The sequence below is a fragment of the Haemorhous mexicanus genome, chromosome 9 (genome assembly GCF_027477595.1).
Source record: "Haemorhous mexicanus isolate bHaeMex1 chromosome 9, bHaeMex1.pri, whole genome shotgun sequence".
In the NCBI taxonomy this organism is placed as follows: Eukaryota; Metazoa; Chordata; class Aves; order Passeriformes; family Fringillidae; genus Haemorhous; species Haemorhous mexicanus.
In genome coordinates this window covers 12,049,108-12,067,564 of record NC_082349.1, presented here as the reverse complement: position 1 = coordinate 12,067,564, position 18,457 = coordinate 12,049,108, and the positions used below count along the sequence as shown (strand labels likewise).

Genomic DNA, 18,457 nt, shown 5'->3' with positions numbered 1-18,457 from the left:
TATTGAAATGTATAGCTTGTGATTCAGAAACACTTGATTATTTTATAACTGTAATAGACTTCCAGTTGCTTTGAAGCTAGAATACTCAGAGCAATTAGGTAGAAAACAAACTAATTTGACTTCAAAAGATGGCAATAGGAAGGATAGTTGGCTGGCTGCACCTAGTAACTTTAATTATAAATTGGTCAGTATTTTTGCAATAACTTTAGGTGTAGCTATTTTTTGCTTCAGGAAAAAGAATGTAGGCATTTAATCTATTTAGAAAGTAATACAGTACAGTTACTAAAACACTGAGCAAGTATCATATGTAAGCATATCTCACGTATCTCATATACTTAGATAAATTTAATAAACCTTAAAAAAACACAACACAAAACTCACATGATGTATTTTAGTTTTAATTGGAAAAGATGCTGCTCTGAGAGGCTTTTAGGACCATAAAAATATGCTTTCCACATCATTCAAGGTCTTTATAGGAAACTAGAGTTGGTGAAGGTGTATTAATCAGGAAGAGGATCTGTGGTAATATTAATTTCCTGTTTATATTCTGAAAAATTATGGGAATAAAATAAGAAAACTAAATTAGAGAAAATACTTGGTCATCAGTTGAGGATACTTGGAAAGAACAAAAGATCTTGGTATCCTTAGAACAAGGTTGGAAGCCAAAGGATAATTTCAAGTCTGAATCACTCAAGAGTGTCTTGGATAAGTCCTATTTTATTGAATATGTATAAATATTAATGTTTCCCTATGCATGCGTATACAGCTATTGCTTCTGCATACATTATGAACGTATGCAAATAGGTATCTAATGCACATAACACCAAATCAAGCATGGGATTTTTTTGGTTTTTTACACAGAAAAGACAGAAGAAGCAGAAATAAAAATTCAACTGAAAGTGTATGGTTAATAATTTTTGTGATTCGATTTAAAAAAACCCAACAAAATAGCAGCTGATTGTTGCCTTTGTTCCCATCCTGCACAAGTGTGAGACTCCACATTATAACTTCTACTGTAATTAAATATCATAGAAAATACTCCAGAAAACCTACCCAGATGAGTTTGCAACTTTGTGGTAACTGCAGAATGTTCTACTTTTAAAAAGAAGCAGCAGCAGCTGCTGGTGCGTCAGGGCTGGTGTGGCCAGAGCTGCCCTGGGGAGCTGCTGTGGTACTGCAGGCACTGCTGCTGCTGCTCAATGGCACTGGCTGGAGCTGGAGAAGCACTTCTAGAGCACCAGAGGTAAAATGTAGGCTATAGAAGGACCCAGGAAAGAAGGAACATCCATGATATGAAGGATAAGAACATACGTAAAACAGACCCTAAAAAATAATTGAATTAGCATCTACAGGGCAAATGCTAAGGAAGAAAAGGAAAGAGAAGAATCTGCCCTGCTTGGAAAAAGGACATACTCTGTAAGCATGCTGATTTGAGCTATATTTTCAAGTCATGTACTGTGCTTTGAAAAGGATTAAACCCACATATACTGTAACAGAAATCATTACTCCTCATTTTTGTACATGTTTTATTTGTATTATGTCTTCATTACAAGAAAGGTAACTTTAAAAATGCAAATCTGCTGCATAAAGTACACCTTTGACAGTACAAGCAATCATGCAACCCACTTTCACTGTAAATTCATCCAGTAGTTCCAGTAAGAGGATGCAGTTACTTTACAGCAATGTCAAACAAGCTTTTATTTAGCTGTCAGTATTACCAAAGAAACTCCACAATATTTTAGTTAATCTAACAGAAATACGATAGCACTTTTACAGACTTTTTTGCAGATTACAGATAAATGGCTTACTAAAGGTGCAAGCAATATGAATCAAATAATCCCTGACATTTTCCTGGTTTTTTGGTTTCCCACCCCACCACACCTTCCCAAGTTTTGGCAATGCCAGTACAAGACAACAGATGATGATCTGAACTTTGCATTTGGAATACTTCCAAAGTGAAATTTAGAGATGACATGAGATGTTCTGGCTCATAACCAACTTTACATATGGATTTTAATAGCCATAGCACAAGTGCTGTTAATATGGATCATTACTGGATTGCACATTTAACTATACAATACAATAATCATTCTCAGCTCACAAAACTGGGAAGTCAGTTATAAAATCGTAACATTCCCAGCAGAAGACAAGACTGTCTCAAAAATGGTGTCTGCTTCCCAATAATGGGTTGACAGACTTCCACAACATTCAGCTGTATCTTCAATGAATTTTTCTCCTTGTAACAGTGTTCTGGGCGTGTGTGAAAAGGTTATTTTAACTTGTAGCTTGAGTAATTCCAGCTCTCTTAGAGCTGCATGTTACAGAGAACACGTTTCAGGCACTAAAGCCCAAGAACAAGCTAAGTGACACCACAAAAATTAATACTGTCAACAAAAAGAAAATAATAATCAATGGAGACTTGTATGCAATAACCCTAATGTCAGTCTGCTGGACAGTGACTGGGCTAGGTGGAGAGCTCCCTGCTGGCCAGGCACTGCCCCATTTTCCGTGGAATGTGTGTGACCATGAAATACAAAACCAGAGCTGCTGCCCACCTCGCTGCTTTTAACCCATGAAGAGCAAACACCCAAGAAAACAAAATACAGTTCTCAGAGTGGGGTTAGCATACAGACCACTTTCTGTTGAGTGTACTTTCAGAACTAAGATTTCATCTAGAGTAACACACCACGTGCACAAATTCCAGATACCACTCAAGAAGCAGCTCTGCTTTGACCAGCAAATCATGGCTGTGGGGTGCACGTGGGCAAGGCTGTGTACACACCTTACACACCATTACTGCATTTCTGGTGAAAAAAATGCTGCCTCTTCTTTTTTCAGAAAAGAGTCAATTGTCTTGCAGATTTCCAGGAAAACATCCTCCTGTGTTCCTTCTGCATCAACCTGTGAAGCACAAAAATCCAGTTTTGATTAAGTTACAAAGAATTATCTCAGAATCTAAACACTGCAACAAAAAACTGGTCTAATACAAAATGAAAGTTGTTCTGCTTCATGGTAGAAGCATTCTAATGTAGAGAATTAATACAAAATGAAAGTTGTTCTGCTTCATGGTAGAAGCAGAACAACTAATACAAATGGTCTAATACAAAATGAAAGTTGTTCTGCTTCATGGTAGAAGCATTCTAATGTAGAGGAGCAGCTTAATAAACCAGATTACTCATTTATTTTCCACAGATTTCTGTAAGAAGGTTCTGCAGGCTCAACTGTCTGTTGCAAAGTACATCAGGCAAGTGAGGGAACTTTAAGTACTCAAGATTTAAAGTGAAGTTGCACCTTTGATGCAGAACAGTTGCCAAGGGCTCTTTGCCCATCACTCCAACCTGGCGAGGTCCTTCTCAAGGGCTGCACAGCACTCTGGTTTTGGTCACTCCACAGTAACTTAGCAAATCAATGTATTCCAGCGCATTTATATTTGGAAACTTGGTGAACTGGTTCTGGTTTTATGACATTCTTTGCCCCTAACTTTTATAAGAGCACTGCTTTTGTGGTATAAGAACTCAAATTTCATCAAAGCAATTTTTTTCTTGAACACCCCAAAGAGTCAGTTCTCTGACCAAGCTATTTTTCATTACTGTCCTTCACAAAAACAAGATGAATTTACACTCCTGTGCTGGAGATGAGAGAGCTGCATTTCAGCAGAGAGGAATGGCACTTGCAGCCAGTAATACTTGTCTGTGTTCCCTGGAAATTGTGAGGCAGAACAGAGCTGTTCTGAGCCAGGAGTTTCATGTCCATCCCATGCTGTGCCACCTGAGGAAGAAGAGCTGTCTTCAGCCCTCACAGCAGTGACAGAAGCAGTTTTCACACTGGCTGTGTACTCCACACAGATGCTTCTGCTGATTATTCCTTTCCTCAAATGCCTTCTGAGATATCTGGTCTTTGCACAAAAGCAAGATTCTTCTGTGCTTAGTCTTCATGCATGCATGACATGAAGTTTGCACAAGATTAAATGGACCCATGACAACTTTGTGAAAGGATCTTTTTCTGAACTGCTGCGTTTTCATCTCCAAGTTGCTGACTAGAAAGCCAGACAACTGTAGCGTTTGAAGGGGACATCCCTGTCCATAATACTTTCTGTCATCTCTGGTCTGCAGGAGAATTAAAGGAGCTTCATGTTCAAATAAATGTATTTTTAAATAGACCAAGAAATTCTGCTCAGATAGGATGTTGTCTTGCAGCCAGCTCCTGTACAGCTGACTGCAGTCCATGTACATCTAAGTGCCTTGGTGCTGAGTCTTGTGTGGGAGTCAGCAGCTGCTCCTTGCAGAGCTCCAGCAGGGATTGCAGGCACTCTCCAGAGCTTGGCTTTCACTCTTGGTGGCACCCGCAGATGCTGCAAGGTTCGGTCCCGGCTGCATCCTGTGGGAAGTGCTGGCACATCCCACCAGCCAGAGCTCCAGCACTGGGTGCCCAGCCAGGCCAGCCTTTAGCAGCTGTGCCTGGCTGGGCCTGTCCCCTGGGCCCACTGCAAGGGTGTGTGACAGTGTGAGCTGTGCTCAGCGCCCTGGCCGCCTCCCAGACCGGCTCCCTTGGCCCCTCACTGCCCTTCACGGTGCTGTTTGCTGCTGCTGCTGCTGCTGCATTTTGTAGAGCTGAGGCAGAGGCAGGCACGTGCTGATGCCTTAGAAAGGGCAGTTCTCACACAAGGGCTGCATGTCTTTCAGAAGTGTTTAGAAGTAGGGGGTACTTACTAGTAGCAAAGAGAAAACGGGTGATGAACTATTCTGAACCAAATGTCTGTCTTCTCCAGTTAAAACAAAACCAGCAACTGCCATCTCAGCTGTTATAAAACACCTTGTTTGGCCTGTCTCAACTGCCAAGACAACTATTTTCATATGGCTATCCCACAGGAAACATACTGCATGTAGGGGGAAGGGCAGAGTCATTTCAAAGCTCTCATCTTAATATGTATTATTATTATCTTTTTACTTCATAAATACTTCTGCACTAACTGATCTAGTCTTATCAGCACAGCTGATTGCCATCAGCTTTTTGATGACCTCTTCAGAACTGGGACTGCTACTCAGGTCTAGATCTAGGGAGTTGTGATGAAGAATTAGTTCTGTTAGCATGGAAACCGCCACCCTTTATGATGGGCTGGAATGCTGACTTCCTAACAGCAGCAATAAAATATGGATGGGCCTGACTAATCTCAGTCCCAGTGCTTCCCATGCTGGCCTCCTAAATAACAAAGGCCCAATTCATAAAACTAACTGAACATTGTGGCACAAAACTAACTTAATGTGCCAATAATTCACATCTAGTACTACAGTTATTCAACAACACTCTCAGCAGCTCCAGAGAAAAAACTGTGTATTTCCCTTCCTCAGATTCTAACAAACCTCATAAATTAGGCTTGTTTTCAAGGCTGTTTAAGGCTGACTTCTCATAAAACAAGATCCATATACAGTTTTCCACAGTTTTGAAATGCAGCTATGGCTTTTGGTAACTTCAAATACAGAGAAATTTAATGAGCTCATATGAAAAATTACTGGAGTAACCATCCCTATAGTACAGTATTGCTTCTTTTGTCACTAAAGTCAACCAATTAAGTTTTCTGTCAACAAATCTACCTTTGTTTTAGGTTTTGAAATTTAGAGCTCTAAACATAAACTGCCTCTGAGAAGAACCTGACTGTCTGTAGAGAGGATGGCTGAGGACAGACCCTGAAATGAACTCAGTAGTTAGAAGCTTCTTACTGAAGGTCAGTCAAGCTCAGCTGCGTTGTCACTAACATTTATGTCTTTGTCACTGGAGTGTTAGAAGAGAGAGTTAGAGACTGTGCAGCCCCTGGTTCTCACAGCAATGGATCAAGCTGAGTAAATCCAGTGAAACACACTGCCCCGAGATCTATTCATATTAGACATGCATTTTCTGCTGTTTTATCCATGATCCCCTGCTAATGCTTCTCTGATGGATCTTTCTAGATCAGTTTCTCTTCTAATGGGCCACAAAGCACCAAGGGGGGAATAGAGAATCACTTGTTCCTTTGTTCCCTACATCCTTATCTATCAGGGTTAATGGGTCTCTGAGAACCTTTCAAAAGATGGAAATAAACCACATTACTGCTCTCACAGTTACCATTGATTACCCCTTCTGGAAAGGGGGAGGTCACCCCTCCCCACACACACACTTAGAATGGCAACAGCAAGGGAAGGCTCTCAAGTGGAAGACTGGGAGAGGGTGGATGGTCACATGTTCTTTCATAATGGTTATGGAAAATCTGACTGCAAGTGATTTTAGAAAGAAATAGTAGAACAGCGCTGAGAAAAAAATAATGAAAGGAAATGAGCACAGAAAAAACTAACTCCTGTTGGATTTTGTAGGCTAAGCTTTCATAGCATGTGATCTGAGTCAAAGTTTTTGGGCACCCTTAATCCTCTGCTCTGCCCTGCTTGGCTTGTTTGTTATACTCATGCTCCTTTCCTCTGACTTTGAATAGGAAACTTGTGTGTAAGACACCTACCAGGTGTCTTATGTTAGCTAGGTAGGATCAGGGCTGTCTTGCTTGACTACCAAGGCATTGCTCTTCTCTTTTACTTACTACCCTCCTACATACTGTCACTTCAAAAAAGCTTTAAAGGATGAGTCAGATATTAAAAACAATCTTTTTTCTTCCCCCTCCCTTTCTTCTCAGTTGAGAGAGAGCCATATATTCAATGGGATTTACATTTAGCCATGTCAAAACAAAAGTAGGTGTCTACTAAATTTTCAGATGCACTTTTCTGTCCAAGGTGCCTTGGAACTCACTGAGAAATAGATTTAAAACCAACAGTGTCTACCTGCTCACTGTTACTATAAAGCATTTTGTTTCATTTCATTTAATGTCATGATTTATCTGAAGCACCTGATTCCCACAGAACCAGGCAGCTTGCAGGCAGTGTTTTTGAGGGCAGTGCTTTCAGCCCTTGCATCTTCAGTACAAGGTCTTTACTGAAAAGCAGCCACATACAGCTTCTTAGGTGGGTGTTCTGGAACTGACTACAAAAGAAATTATGGGATATTAAATCACCAAAACATGAATTAAAAAAGAAAAATTTCTAATTTGTTAGTCTCAACTACTTTACCTTCCAGAACACAATTTAGAAACAATGCCTCAGCAGAAAAGTGAGGACACTGTTGCCTTTGCTTATCATTCTTCAGTCAGCTCATCTTCCCTTGCAAATATGTACACAGTTCTTCATCTCAACAGGGTGCTGGAAGGATTGCTGTTCTTTATTCCTGTCAGGTTCACAGGTGTTTCATCTGCACCCACAGTCTTCACCCTCTGTCCATGCATGCCTCAAGCCTCCAGTGCTGAGCAGAAACACAAAGAGGGAATCTTGGCCAAAAGGAAATTTCCAACACAGTCCTGATCTTTTGTCAGCTTCACCAGGTCACTGTTCTTGTTCAGAGGTCAGCAGAATGGAAAAATGTTCCAGTTCCATATATCATATTAGTTAGTTATGAATGCACCTAGGCACAATCACTCCAGGTTGGGGAAAGTTGTAAAATCCTGGAGGATTAAAGTGGGAATGCTGTTACAACCATACACCTTTGTCTATACCATGCAAGTAAAGCAGGGAGAGAATTCCCAACTTAGCCATGTCAGAGCTGAGTTTTTCTGTCTGCACTGTGTTTGTCAGACTCCAACCAACCATGCCTTAAAGCCTGTTCCAAATGGAGTAAAGCATTTCTTACTCTGTGTTCCAGTGCACAGAGTAAGAAAGCTCCTTTGACACTGTACTCTCACCACACCTTGATGTGGTGTGACAGATCAGTTCTCCTCTGCTGAGTGCACAGCCAACATCTAATTCCCACACCAGACCTTTTGCTGCCTTCTGCCCAGGACTGAATTTTACATTTGCATATTTAATCAGCCTGTTTCAGGACTGAAAACCTTTGGAGTGGATAGGACAAGTTAAATACATCCCACTGTTGTCATGTGCTGTTCCCACTCTGTGGGAAATTCCAGTCCTAAATTTAGATTTTAAACTGGAGAAATTAAAAAGTATGCCAAACCCACTGTCTTGTTAAATAAATCTACTTCTGATTTTCTTTTCTGTGGCCAGGTGGAGCTGAGTGCTACAGTCAAGCCCTAGAAAACATGATCACTTATGCAATTAATAGCTAGAATTTAGTGGTCCTTAGCCACACGCTGCAGTAAGCTGGCTAGAAAAGGTTAATGCCAAAACTTTGTGGAAGTTAGCAGGATTTAGACTCCAATATTCCACTAGAATCTCAACACCCACTCCTCTGCATGCTTAGGAAAGTGCATTGCTGCAATCCCAAGGGACATAAAAGCTCACGTGGGCTTTTCACTGAAGAGCTGCTTCTGTTGAAAAACCAAACCTAAGCAGGAATCAAAGACTCTTTAAGGCTCTTGTTCTCTTCCTCTCTTAAACAGCTTCTCTTCAGATGCTTTGGCCATTGCTTATCCTGGGATCACAGACTGATCTGGGTCTCCAAACAGCCTCTTCAGGAAGGCATCACTTCCCTGAAGCTATTGGATCCCACCAGCTTTGCCTAAGAAAAAGAGTACACTAGCCTCTGATCTGTAGTTACATAGAGGTTTATGGGTGATTTAAAATAAATCCAGGAATACAGATGAGAATTTATTTTAAGGGGTCTTCAAATCAACATTGGTAAATTAATTGAAATGGATAGGAAACACATACACAGTTCTTTCAGGAAACAGAGTTATAGAGGCAGCAGCATCTCCATGGCAGCACTAACATCTTCAGCCAGCTTTGGTCAGTGTTGGAGAGTGATAAACCCACTTACGAATGAACAAATTCCCAGCACTGAAAATATGTGATGTTTTAATTAAAATGGGAAAGAAAAATATTAAACATATTAGACTGCCTCTAGGTAAAGTCTCAGTCTTCCATGCGCATGATATTACAAATAAAAAAACCCCAAGGACTATTTAAGCCTAGCCTGCACCAAAAAAAAAAAAGTCAGAAGTTATATTTATATTTCTGATCAGAAGTTATTATTGTCAGTTTTTCTGCTTTCCACCTGAATTTCCTTTCACCATTCAGAGAATGCCCAGTGGCTGCTAATGTCAATGCTTGGCTGCATGTAAAATCTGTGGCTATAAATAAGAAACTAACCCCAAGCCCTGGGAATTGCAAACTTCCCCTTGACTCTCTACCTTCTTCAACACATGTAGCCTAAACATATTCACCACTAAAATAGTTTAAAAAGACATTTTCCACAATAATGTTTATACAGCTGATTTTACAGAGCTTTCATACTCAATGGTTCCACCTGGAAGATGGATGTATGGTAAACACCACATTCACCAGAAGCAAGTTCAGACAATGCACAGACACTGTAAGAAAAGTAGTATAGACACAGTTCATGCAAAGCACAGGTCTTTTCTAACATGCAAACACACAATGTCAGCTTCCCCAAAATAATGGTACAAGTACAAATCACATATCCAGCTGTGACCCAGAGATTTGGCAGGTTTCTTGAGGAGCTAATGAGCTACCAGCTTTCAAGAAAGGACTGCATGTTTTGCCATTACGTAGGGGACAGAGCAGGAACTTGCAGCAGAAGCATTAAGGAAGGGCAAAGAAAGCCCATGCCATGTGAAATGAGGCAGACCATGACTGCAAAATCTGTATGAAAGTATTAAGTGCAGTTTCACTCTCTTTGGAGCTGTCACTTCCCTGATGCTTCAAAAAGGGAAACACTGTGGTAGGCACAGCTCCCTGGAATAGGATAGTGAGACAGAGAGCTCTGTTTTCCTTGGCATTGTGCTGTGTTGGTGTATTGTGTATTGTACTGAATTTTTCGCACATTCTTGCAATTTTGGCAAGACAGCTTCTCAAAGAAAAAACAAATAAACCATATAATCCTTTGTAAACCTAAAGATGAAAAGTAAGCAGGAACTTTTTTCTGACACTTAGACTTTTTCTTATATGCACTTACTGTTGGGGTAAGAAAAGGCCACAAATCAGAACACTTCCTTTGAGTATCATTTTTCTCAGCATTGTGTCATTTACCCTGTCCTCAGGTCAGGATATTGGTGCATAAATTAGCTGCACATTTCTCTTTTGGGAACTTTGCAAAGGAGAAAAGTTTGGGGCAGGTGATTTACATGTTTGCTACAGCCCCTAGAAAAAATAGATCCTATAATATTTCCAGAAACTGTTATTGGAGTCTTTCTCTTTTACGACAAGACAGAGTAGTAGGACTAGATCTTTCTGTAGCTGAATTAAGGGACAGTTTGCCATGACAGAGCAGAGAAACAAAGAAAAAAAAACCCAAAATCCTATGTAAATGAGTCTACAGATGTGCCAGCTAAGTGCACTTTTTCTTGCTTCTCTTGAAGTATTGATTATAGAATAGAAAGAATGCTTAAAATATCACATCCTGAACAGGTGCAAACTGAGGCAATTCACTGAAATTAATATAACTATGTTATTAATTCCAGAAAAAAGATCTCTCTTGTATGAAGGCCTGTTTTATTTCAGGATATTCACTGTCAGTTTTGAAAATTTTACTAAAGGGCTTTGGATAAACATAATCTTTCATCCTAATTCTGAAAGCCCTTATATAGTAATAAATCCTAATACTTAAAGAAAAGCTTTCTAGAATTTATTTTAAATAAGAGATTCAACACAGATGAGTTATTGATTCAGGATATGTTCTCTGACTAAGGATAAATCTGTTTTATTCTTTCAAACTGTACTTTGGAACTCAGAAGTTTGCAGAAGTTGCAAACAAACCAAGGAATTGTAAAATGAGAACAACTGAAAAGTGTGGGAACAGTTCATAAATGGTGACATGTCAGTGTTTTCCAAATACTGCTCATACGATTGAAGTAAAAAGCAATAATTTAATTCAAAAGGTCAAGTATGTACCTTGCATAGCTGTGTCTTGCTTTCATAGTATGCAATCAGAGGGTTTGATGCTTGGTAGTAGCCTTCAGTTCTGTCCTCAGTGGTTTCAGTGTTCTCAGAGTTCTGACTGCTCATGGTTTCTGCAGAGCAGTCCAGGCAGAGCACGAGCTTTGGTTCCCCAATCTAGAGACAAAGAAAAACAACAAACATTGAAAGCATCTGCAAAACAGCAAAACAGATTTTGTTTGGGTAACACCAAAACAGTCACCAAGGAATTTGTGAGTGAATGGTATTTGTCTATAGGGAAATGATGCTTATTAACAACCACCCCTAACTGTGGCAGCACTAAGGGATGCCAGCACTGAGGAGCAAGGCTGTGCTTGCATGGGCTCTACACAGAGAGATAAAGAGATAGGATCTGACAAATTCTGGCTACTTGGACTGAAGAGTGCCAGTTCATTATTTGCTTGATGCCAACAGTACAGGACTTATGCAATACTTGACTCAGTTATATTTGTAGCTTTTTCTTTGTTCAATGTGTGAAAAGGGAGTGGTAAACTTAGCTTAGTAGCAGGAAATGTTCACATAAAAGTGTACCCACTTGAGATGGAAATGAGTAACAGGCTCGAGGACACCACCAAATATTCACAGGAATACATCCTGTGAATTACTTTATGTCACACAGTATTTTATGTCCTTGTTTGCAGTGTACCCACACCATTCCTCCCCATGCTGCAAAGGAAGGATGTGATACATTTCTCTGCATTTTCAAATTGGCAAGTACTTTCCAAATTCTGTGGGAAGCTGGTCATTTAATGCTGTTTGGCTAGTGCCAAACTAGCCATGAGGGAGAGTCTGTCCTTTACTCTAATAAAAATAAATACAGATTTATTTATTTTGATTCTTAGGCCTGGAAAAGATCATAAATAATTGTCTCTTTCTACATTTGATCATAGATATTGCAGTATATTAGGGGGAAAAAAAGAAATGGCAAGAAGGAGCAAAATGTTCTTTATGGTATTTTGGAGAGAGCCAAAAGTTCTGAATACAAATCCTCATCATTCTTTCCCTGAAACACTGAAAAATATGTATGTCATTTAGCATAAATCTTGGAATGCACTGTCATGCACCCTGCTCAGGCACAGTACTCTCTGACACAAGATTTTGTATGAGTAAAACCTGCTGGGCTGAGTCCAAAGCCATAAATTCCACTGTCTCAAGCAAAATAAAGGTGTTACAGGATCAGTGGGGAAAAAAAAATTTCCATGCAGCTGTGCATTTAATCCTTCAATGACATGTTCAGTCTTTTTCTCATTCCTTCCCTTTCCAGCAGGGATCTGGAAAATACTTTTTAGTAAAAAGGGAGAAGTCTTGGAAAACGATGACTGTTCTTCACACCAGTGACAATTACAAAATCATATTTTTACCATGGCTACAGTAAAGAAAGTCTAAATGACTGATATATGGAAATTGTCATTGCTATCTTTGTTGACAGCCCTCAAAGGAAGAAATATTCTAAAGGTAAATATTTCATGTCAGGGCTTCTGCATTTGACTGAGGATGTCTGGATTGTGTTGACTTTTCTGTTACCCTTAATGACGTTCTAAGAGAAGCTGAAGCCAAGGGATTATGTCAGACAGTTCAATGGCAGGCTTTTATCTACCCATTTTTTCCACACAGAAAATATTAATGTTATTAGCTGTAGCAGCACTGGGTTTGGGGATTAAAAAAGCCAACAAGGCAGTTTTAATAGTGCAAGAGACATAGAAAGATGTGGGCTTAATCACTGATTTAAACAAATGCCCTTTTTGTATAACTGGATTAGGATGGTGAGAAGTTATTTCCTTCCAGTTTTACATGAGGACTTCCATGGTCTGTTCTAAATTGTAATAGAATAAATGGGAAATAATCCCTTTTATCAGTCATACTCATATAATCACCTTACAATGAGGATATGAAGGAGTCTACTGACTGATAGAATCAGATAATAGCATCTTGCTTGATACACTCAGCCTGATTTGCTTTTGAAAAATGTACATAGTTTTCTTAGAAGTTTTAGTATTGCTATCTGGAATTCAAACCATTACAGAAATATCTTTCTTCCAAATTAAAACCCACAAAAAGTGAAACTAATGCCCTCATCAGGTATTACAGCAATTTCTGCTACTTTTTTTTTAAATTATGATTTTCCTGACACAATTTAGCGTAAATAATACATACCAAACAAGTCTAATGTTTTGCATCTTTACTCTGTCTCACTGGGTACTTCCTACCTGGTGCAGTGGAATATATAATTTAAAAATGTTTTTTCACTTTGTAGAAAGACTGAGGAGGGAACAGGGTTTTGTCCTTCTATAGAATTATGGCTGGGTAAAAATACAGTTGCATCATAGAAGGGAATTGGGTAAAACTGACTGGAGAATCAGCTGTTTCTACATAGCTCATTCTGTTTATGAGTCAAGCTCTGAAACATAAGCATTATTCTAAATAGAACAATTGTCTTTGTTACCAATTATAAAGCTTTTTACACATCATACAGATATGTAGCATTATTCATCTGTACTTTGCTGCCATTAATTAGTAAGGCCTGATGTGCACCTCTTTTTATTCAGTTATAATTTAAGAACTTCTCATCACTCTTTGGAAAGAACTGCAAAGCATTATCTCAAAAACGACTCATTGAAAAAAACTTCACAGTTTTACTGAGCAGCTCACAGCCAGCCTCTGGAAAGTGGATACAAGGCACAACAGGGGGGACTTAGCACATTCAAAACAGTCATTTGAAGTCCTTGTCTTTTACTCCAAATGCCAAATGCAGCCCAGGACTATGGGATCTTTTGCTGCTTTCAGGAAATTAAGGAGCTCTGCTTCAGCACGGGCTGCATTAGGACTTACTTGCCTCTAATACCTCAGTGCAGGACACTCCAATCTCTAAATCCCACTTCATACTATAGAGGAGTGTCCACAGGACACCAACATGTATGCCTGCCAGAGAAACAGCACTGCTGAAATAGTTCCTCTTCAGACACAAAATGAGAGAAATCTCCAGCATCTTTTTAATAGTCTAAAGTATTTTATTAAAGGGACTAATAAGTCAACATTTCTGTGTATGTCTTCTATGGCAAATCCCATTGTTAATTATTTTGTCTGGCTTCTGATGCCTAAATCTTGATAGGCTTTAAAGGTAATCAACAAAATAAATAAAGCAGCTAAAGGCTCAGCTAGAAAACCGGGGATTCATTAAAGTTTTATTACCTTATAAGCTCATTTAGGACATTTTTGGAGTGTAATATGATGTAACATATACGAACTATTATCCCTAATTCACTACTTCTTTTCTCCCAAACCCTGGCAGATTCATTCATAGGCTTAGACAGAGTTATTTCCTGCAGACTGAGAAATGCACGGCTGAGGCTTCTCACGAGGTCTTAGCACATACTGAGGAAATCGAGAGCTCTCGGAGCTGCCACGCAGGCACTTGCAGAACGCTCTTTTTATGGCTGTGCCACCTGTTACTCACCACAAAAATTAAATCTGGGTTTGGCTCTTGCAAGTGACAGCAAGCTTTAGCAGAGCGGGCTTACTGGTAATAAATATTAACTGTGAAGATACGTACTTTTATGATCCTGCATCAGATTTTCATGAGAAGTACAGCACTATCCACTAGAACCAGAAAACTGGTTCTAAAATGATGTTTTCCCCAAAATGTGAATTGTTTCTGGTTTACATTAAATTTAGATAAAATCAGCTTCTACTTCTTATTGTGTTCTAGATTCCTTGGAGGTAAGGGCAACAGCTAGATTTGCTACACTGATGGGGTGCCAAAATTTCAGTGATCAGCGGCACAGCTCTGCTGGATTGGCTTTTTACACGTCCCTGATGCAATCAGCTGAAGAGAGGGACTGAAGCAGCCCCAGAATTATAGGAGTTACAACAGCATTACAGTTGTATGGTCACCTTGCTCTCAAATGCTTCTGCATCTTTCAGCTCTTGGGGATACCCATCAATCAGGAATCCTTTTGTGTCCCCTAGCTTGGAAACCATGGCTTCCTTCAGTAGCTCTAGAACAATACCCTGTATAGGAAAGAGAGGGAATTAGTTGGTTTAATTAAAAAGAAAGATTGATACCTTTGTTTGTTGCATTGACTTTAGTCCTACACCCTTGAAAATGGCCCTGTTTGGCTGTAAGTGGGTCCTGTGAATGCAGGTGTTTTTCTTGTCCTGCAGGTAGCAGGGCACCCTGCTTTTTATTCTTTCAGGACCAGATGTGCCACACAAATCTGATGTTGCAATCCACCCAAGATTTCCCAAAGTGCCCTCCAGATAGGTCAGAATATTTAATAGTTTCAAAATGAATGTTAATACTTGTGAAACTCCAGAGTACTGCTGCAGCATTTTCCAATCTGATTGCATTTTGCTATGTCACTGGTATAATTATATTACATGGAAAGTGACCCCATCTGACCAAACACACTGAAGAGCAAAGCAATCAAAATCAAGCCTGAGCACAGCTTTTAGTTTTCCCCTGAGCAACATTTCCCAGTATCTTTGGAACACATCCTCTGACCTAGCTGCAGTTGCTGAAGAGTTGGGACTGTGGACCTGCCATGTAAAAGTCAGGTCCAGCTGAGAACAACACCCTCTGCCTCCACAATCTCCATTAAGCTGCAGTCCAGCTACTCTGGGATGTCAGCCAGCTCTGCAGGGAACTGCTGCAGGTATAGTAATTTAAAATAGCTGCCAAGAGGACCAGCTCTGAATCTGAAATGTAACGCTATAAAAAGGACATAAAGTTTCTGTTTCCTGTACTTACACTTACACTTTGCAATGCATCTGTCTCACTGTATTTCATGTCTGATTTATTGCCTATGTGAAACATAAAGAAATACTGGCACTGAAAAGGGAAACAAGTGCCATGGATTTGGCAAAGAGGAAATGTCTCCCCGAGGTTACAGATTAATTTTACTGAAACGGGAACCATCAGCTCCAGTATCTATTTCACTGTTTTAGACAATATACCTACTACTGCCTTTGTTTAACCATTAGAACCCCAAATAAAACCATCACTCACACCAGGTACAGGTTCACCACATTCCACAATATCTTTGATCAATTTACTTCTCTCTGATAATGACAATAATTCATTTTGGAGAAGGTCACTGGTGGACAGGTGAGTAAATCCATATTTCTTGGCTAACTGTTCACATAGGCTACCTTTGCCAGAGCCAGGCCCACCTATGTGAGGGAAAAAAAATGTAGAATTAGAAAAGAACAAACATCTTCCAATTCTCAAACTGTACCCACCAAGAAAATGGGAGGAAATTGATGACACTGTTTTGCAGTTTTTAATTTTTTTTTTTTTTTTTGGTAGAGAAATTATCTGCAGTAGAACAAGTCATTTACATATATAACCCTTCTGATACATCTACAATGCTGACTCAAAAATGTGTTGAAGTTGAAGGAGTCACAACAGTGTGAAATCTCTCACAGAGGAGAACCTGTTCCTAAAACACCATTAGCATGTTAAGGAAAAACATGAAACAGCCTGTGGAAAAGGTTTCAGCCAGTACTTGTTCAGTTTGACAGCTGCAACAAATCGTAGCAAAGTAATGCTCACTGCACCACCGTGAGGGGAATACCAAGGAGCTCCCACCTGCAGCCGGCGCCGTCCTGCCCACAGGAGCTGTGGGAGACAGCGCCAGGAGGGGAAGGGCACTGACCAGGGGAATACTCCTGGCAGGAATGGCTCCTCCAGCCTCCTGCTTCCTTAGGCCAGCGAGCAGCCTCCAGCTCAGAGCCCCAGAGCTCTGCCTGTGCCGCTCTGCAGGTGCAGGCGCTGCCGGGCCCAGCTCCCCTGTGCAGGCGGCCGCTTCTCCTCCGCTCCAAGGCCGTGGCACGGAAACCATGGCATGGAAGGCCATGGCATGCTGTGGCTCTTCAGGCTCCTGCTGAGGCATTGCAGCCACCCCTGCCTGGCTGGAGAGAGGGACAGCCCATGGAACCTGCTGGGAGCTGCTTGCCAGGTGTCCCAGGGCGGTGACTTGAGCACAGCTGGCACAGCTGAGGCGAGGCCCTGAGGCGCCATGGCGGTGCCAGGGCATGGCGGGCGGGAAGGCCAATTCCTGCTGGCAGTTTGTGGAGAAAACTCCCTGCGTGTAGCAGCAATTTTGCAGCCTTTGATGGATCTGTTCAGAAGATCTACTGCAGCAGGAGGTAATTACAGCCTTGGAGGGAGACAATGCTCAAACTCTTTTCAGCAGAGTTTTTTCAGCAGGTGACCTGTGTTATTTATCAGCGGCTGGGACTTGCAGGTAGGGCTACACAGCTCTGCTCTGTGCACTTAAGATGCTAGAAAACATGTGGCTTTCCTTTTTCCTTATCCATCCCCAAACAAATATAGGAATAACACATTCACAATAGAGCAAATTTAGCACCGTCTCTTGCCTCACTTGAACTTTCTTCTAACTTTTGCTTTCAATGTAAGAAATAATTGCTCTGAGCATATAATTTTCAGAGAAATGACAGTACTGTAGCTGAGACTAAAAATTGGGTCATAAAGGAGTAGCATCAAAGGAAGGGGTTTGTGTTCTGTGATGTGCAGTCTTTTACTTCAGCTTCACAAGGAGAATAACCAGCCTGTGGTGTGAGAATCACACCTGTGCTACAATTTTTCTAAAACTATCTTCGTGGCAGGCTTATCTTCTGGCCAATGTGGGTTGCATCTTGTTTTTCTGTTTCCATAATAAGAAGAACATCGTTTTCTAAAAACACTAGTTTTTAGAAAGAAAGAAAACAAGGAAAAAATAGGAGTGGCTATAAAGAAACAGATGTAACAAAATGACAGGCAAATTACTAGTAATGAATCCCTTAAATATCAGAATGGCAATTAATAGTATTTCTGGCCTGTTTGGGGTTTTTTTTAGATCAGTACGTTTGTTTACACATTTTGTCTCCTGGCCTTGAATATGCTAACGGTGCAGTAATTTAATCCTATTTATTTGGTGTATGCAGTTTAAAAAAACCCCAGCTATAAAGATTATTGTATTCTTTTTCTTATATAACTGTTTCTCTTCTAAAGGCAGAGCCCAATTAGAAGTTTCATTATTTCTCCTCATACGCAAAATTAACTAGATCTCTTTTTAGAAATAACAATACAAAGACATTTTTGGTTTTTTAGCAGGTAAATATTCAGGAAATTTGATGTGCTTCTAATACATTTGTGTGTTAGTATTTTAAAAGAGAACACTGACAGAGTGGCACAATATGCAGGGCATACACCATACTGAGTGTTCCTCCAAAACTTTAATTAAAATGGCCATTTTTTTTTTACAGTAGAGTTCAAACAAAGCAGAGATTAACATGCTGAGCTCTTTAAAGAGTAAAAAACATATTTGATTAAGTTATGTCCTAAAAATGGTAGTTTTTATGGCCACTGGTATTAATTTAGATTCATCCCATGAGTAGCAGAGCATCCCACTGCTTGACAAATGCATACAGCCCACTTTATCAAGTCTTGTGCTTTCTCATCCATGAATGAGACCACAGTTCTTGCTTGGCATGATCTGAGAAGAGACTGAATTCCCCAGGAAGTTCAGCATTGAGGG

The 18,457-nt window shown here is 40.2% G+C and overlaps 1 protein-coding gene across 1 annotated transcript in view; it reads right to left on the bottom strand.

The window, feature by feature from the left end:
* Window positions 1–1,512: 1,512 nt before the first annotated feature.
* Window positions 1,513–18,457, bottom strand: part of AK5 (adenylate kinase 5) — an 82,884-nt gene continuing 65,939 nt past the window's right edge. Inside the window, exons 11-14 of the mRNA XM_059854057.1 lie at window positions 15,925–16,088; window positions 14,811–14,927; window positions 10,875–11,036; window positions 1,513–2,901 (exon numbers count right to left, since the gene is read on the bottom strand). Of these exons, the coding sequence (XP_059710040.1) occupies window positions 2,794–2,901; window positions 10,875–11,036; window positions 14,811–14,927; window positions 15,925–16,088 (551 nt within the window). The 3' untranslated portion in view covers window positions 1,513–2,793. The remainder of the gene's footprint in view (window positions 2,902–10,874; window positions 11,037–14,810; window positions 14,928–15,924; window positions 16,089–18,457) is intronic.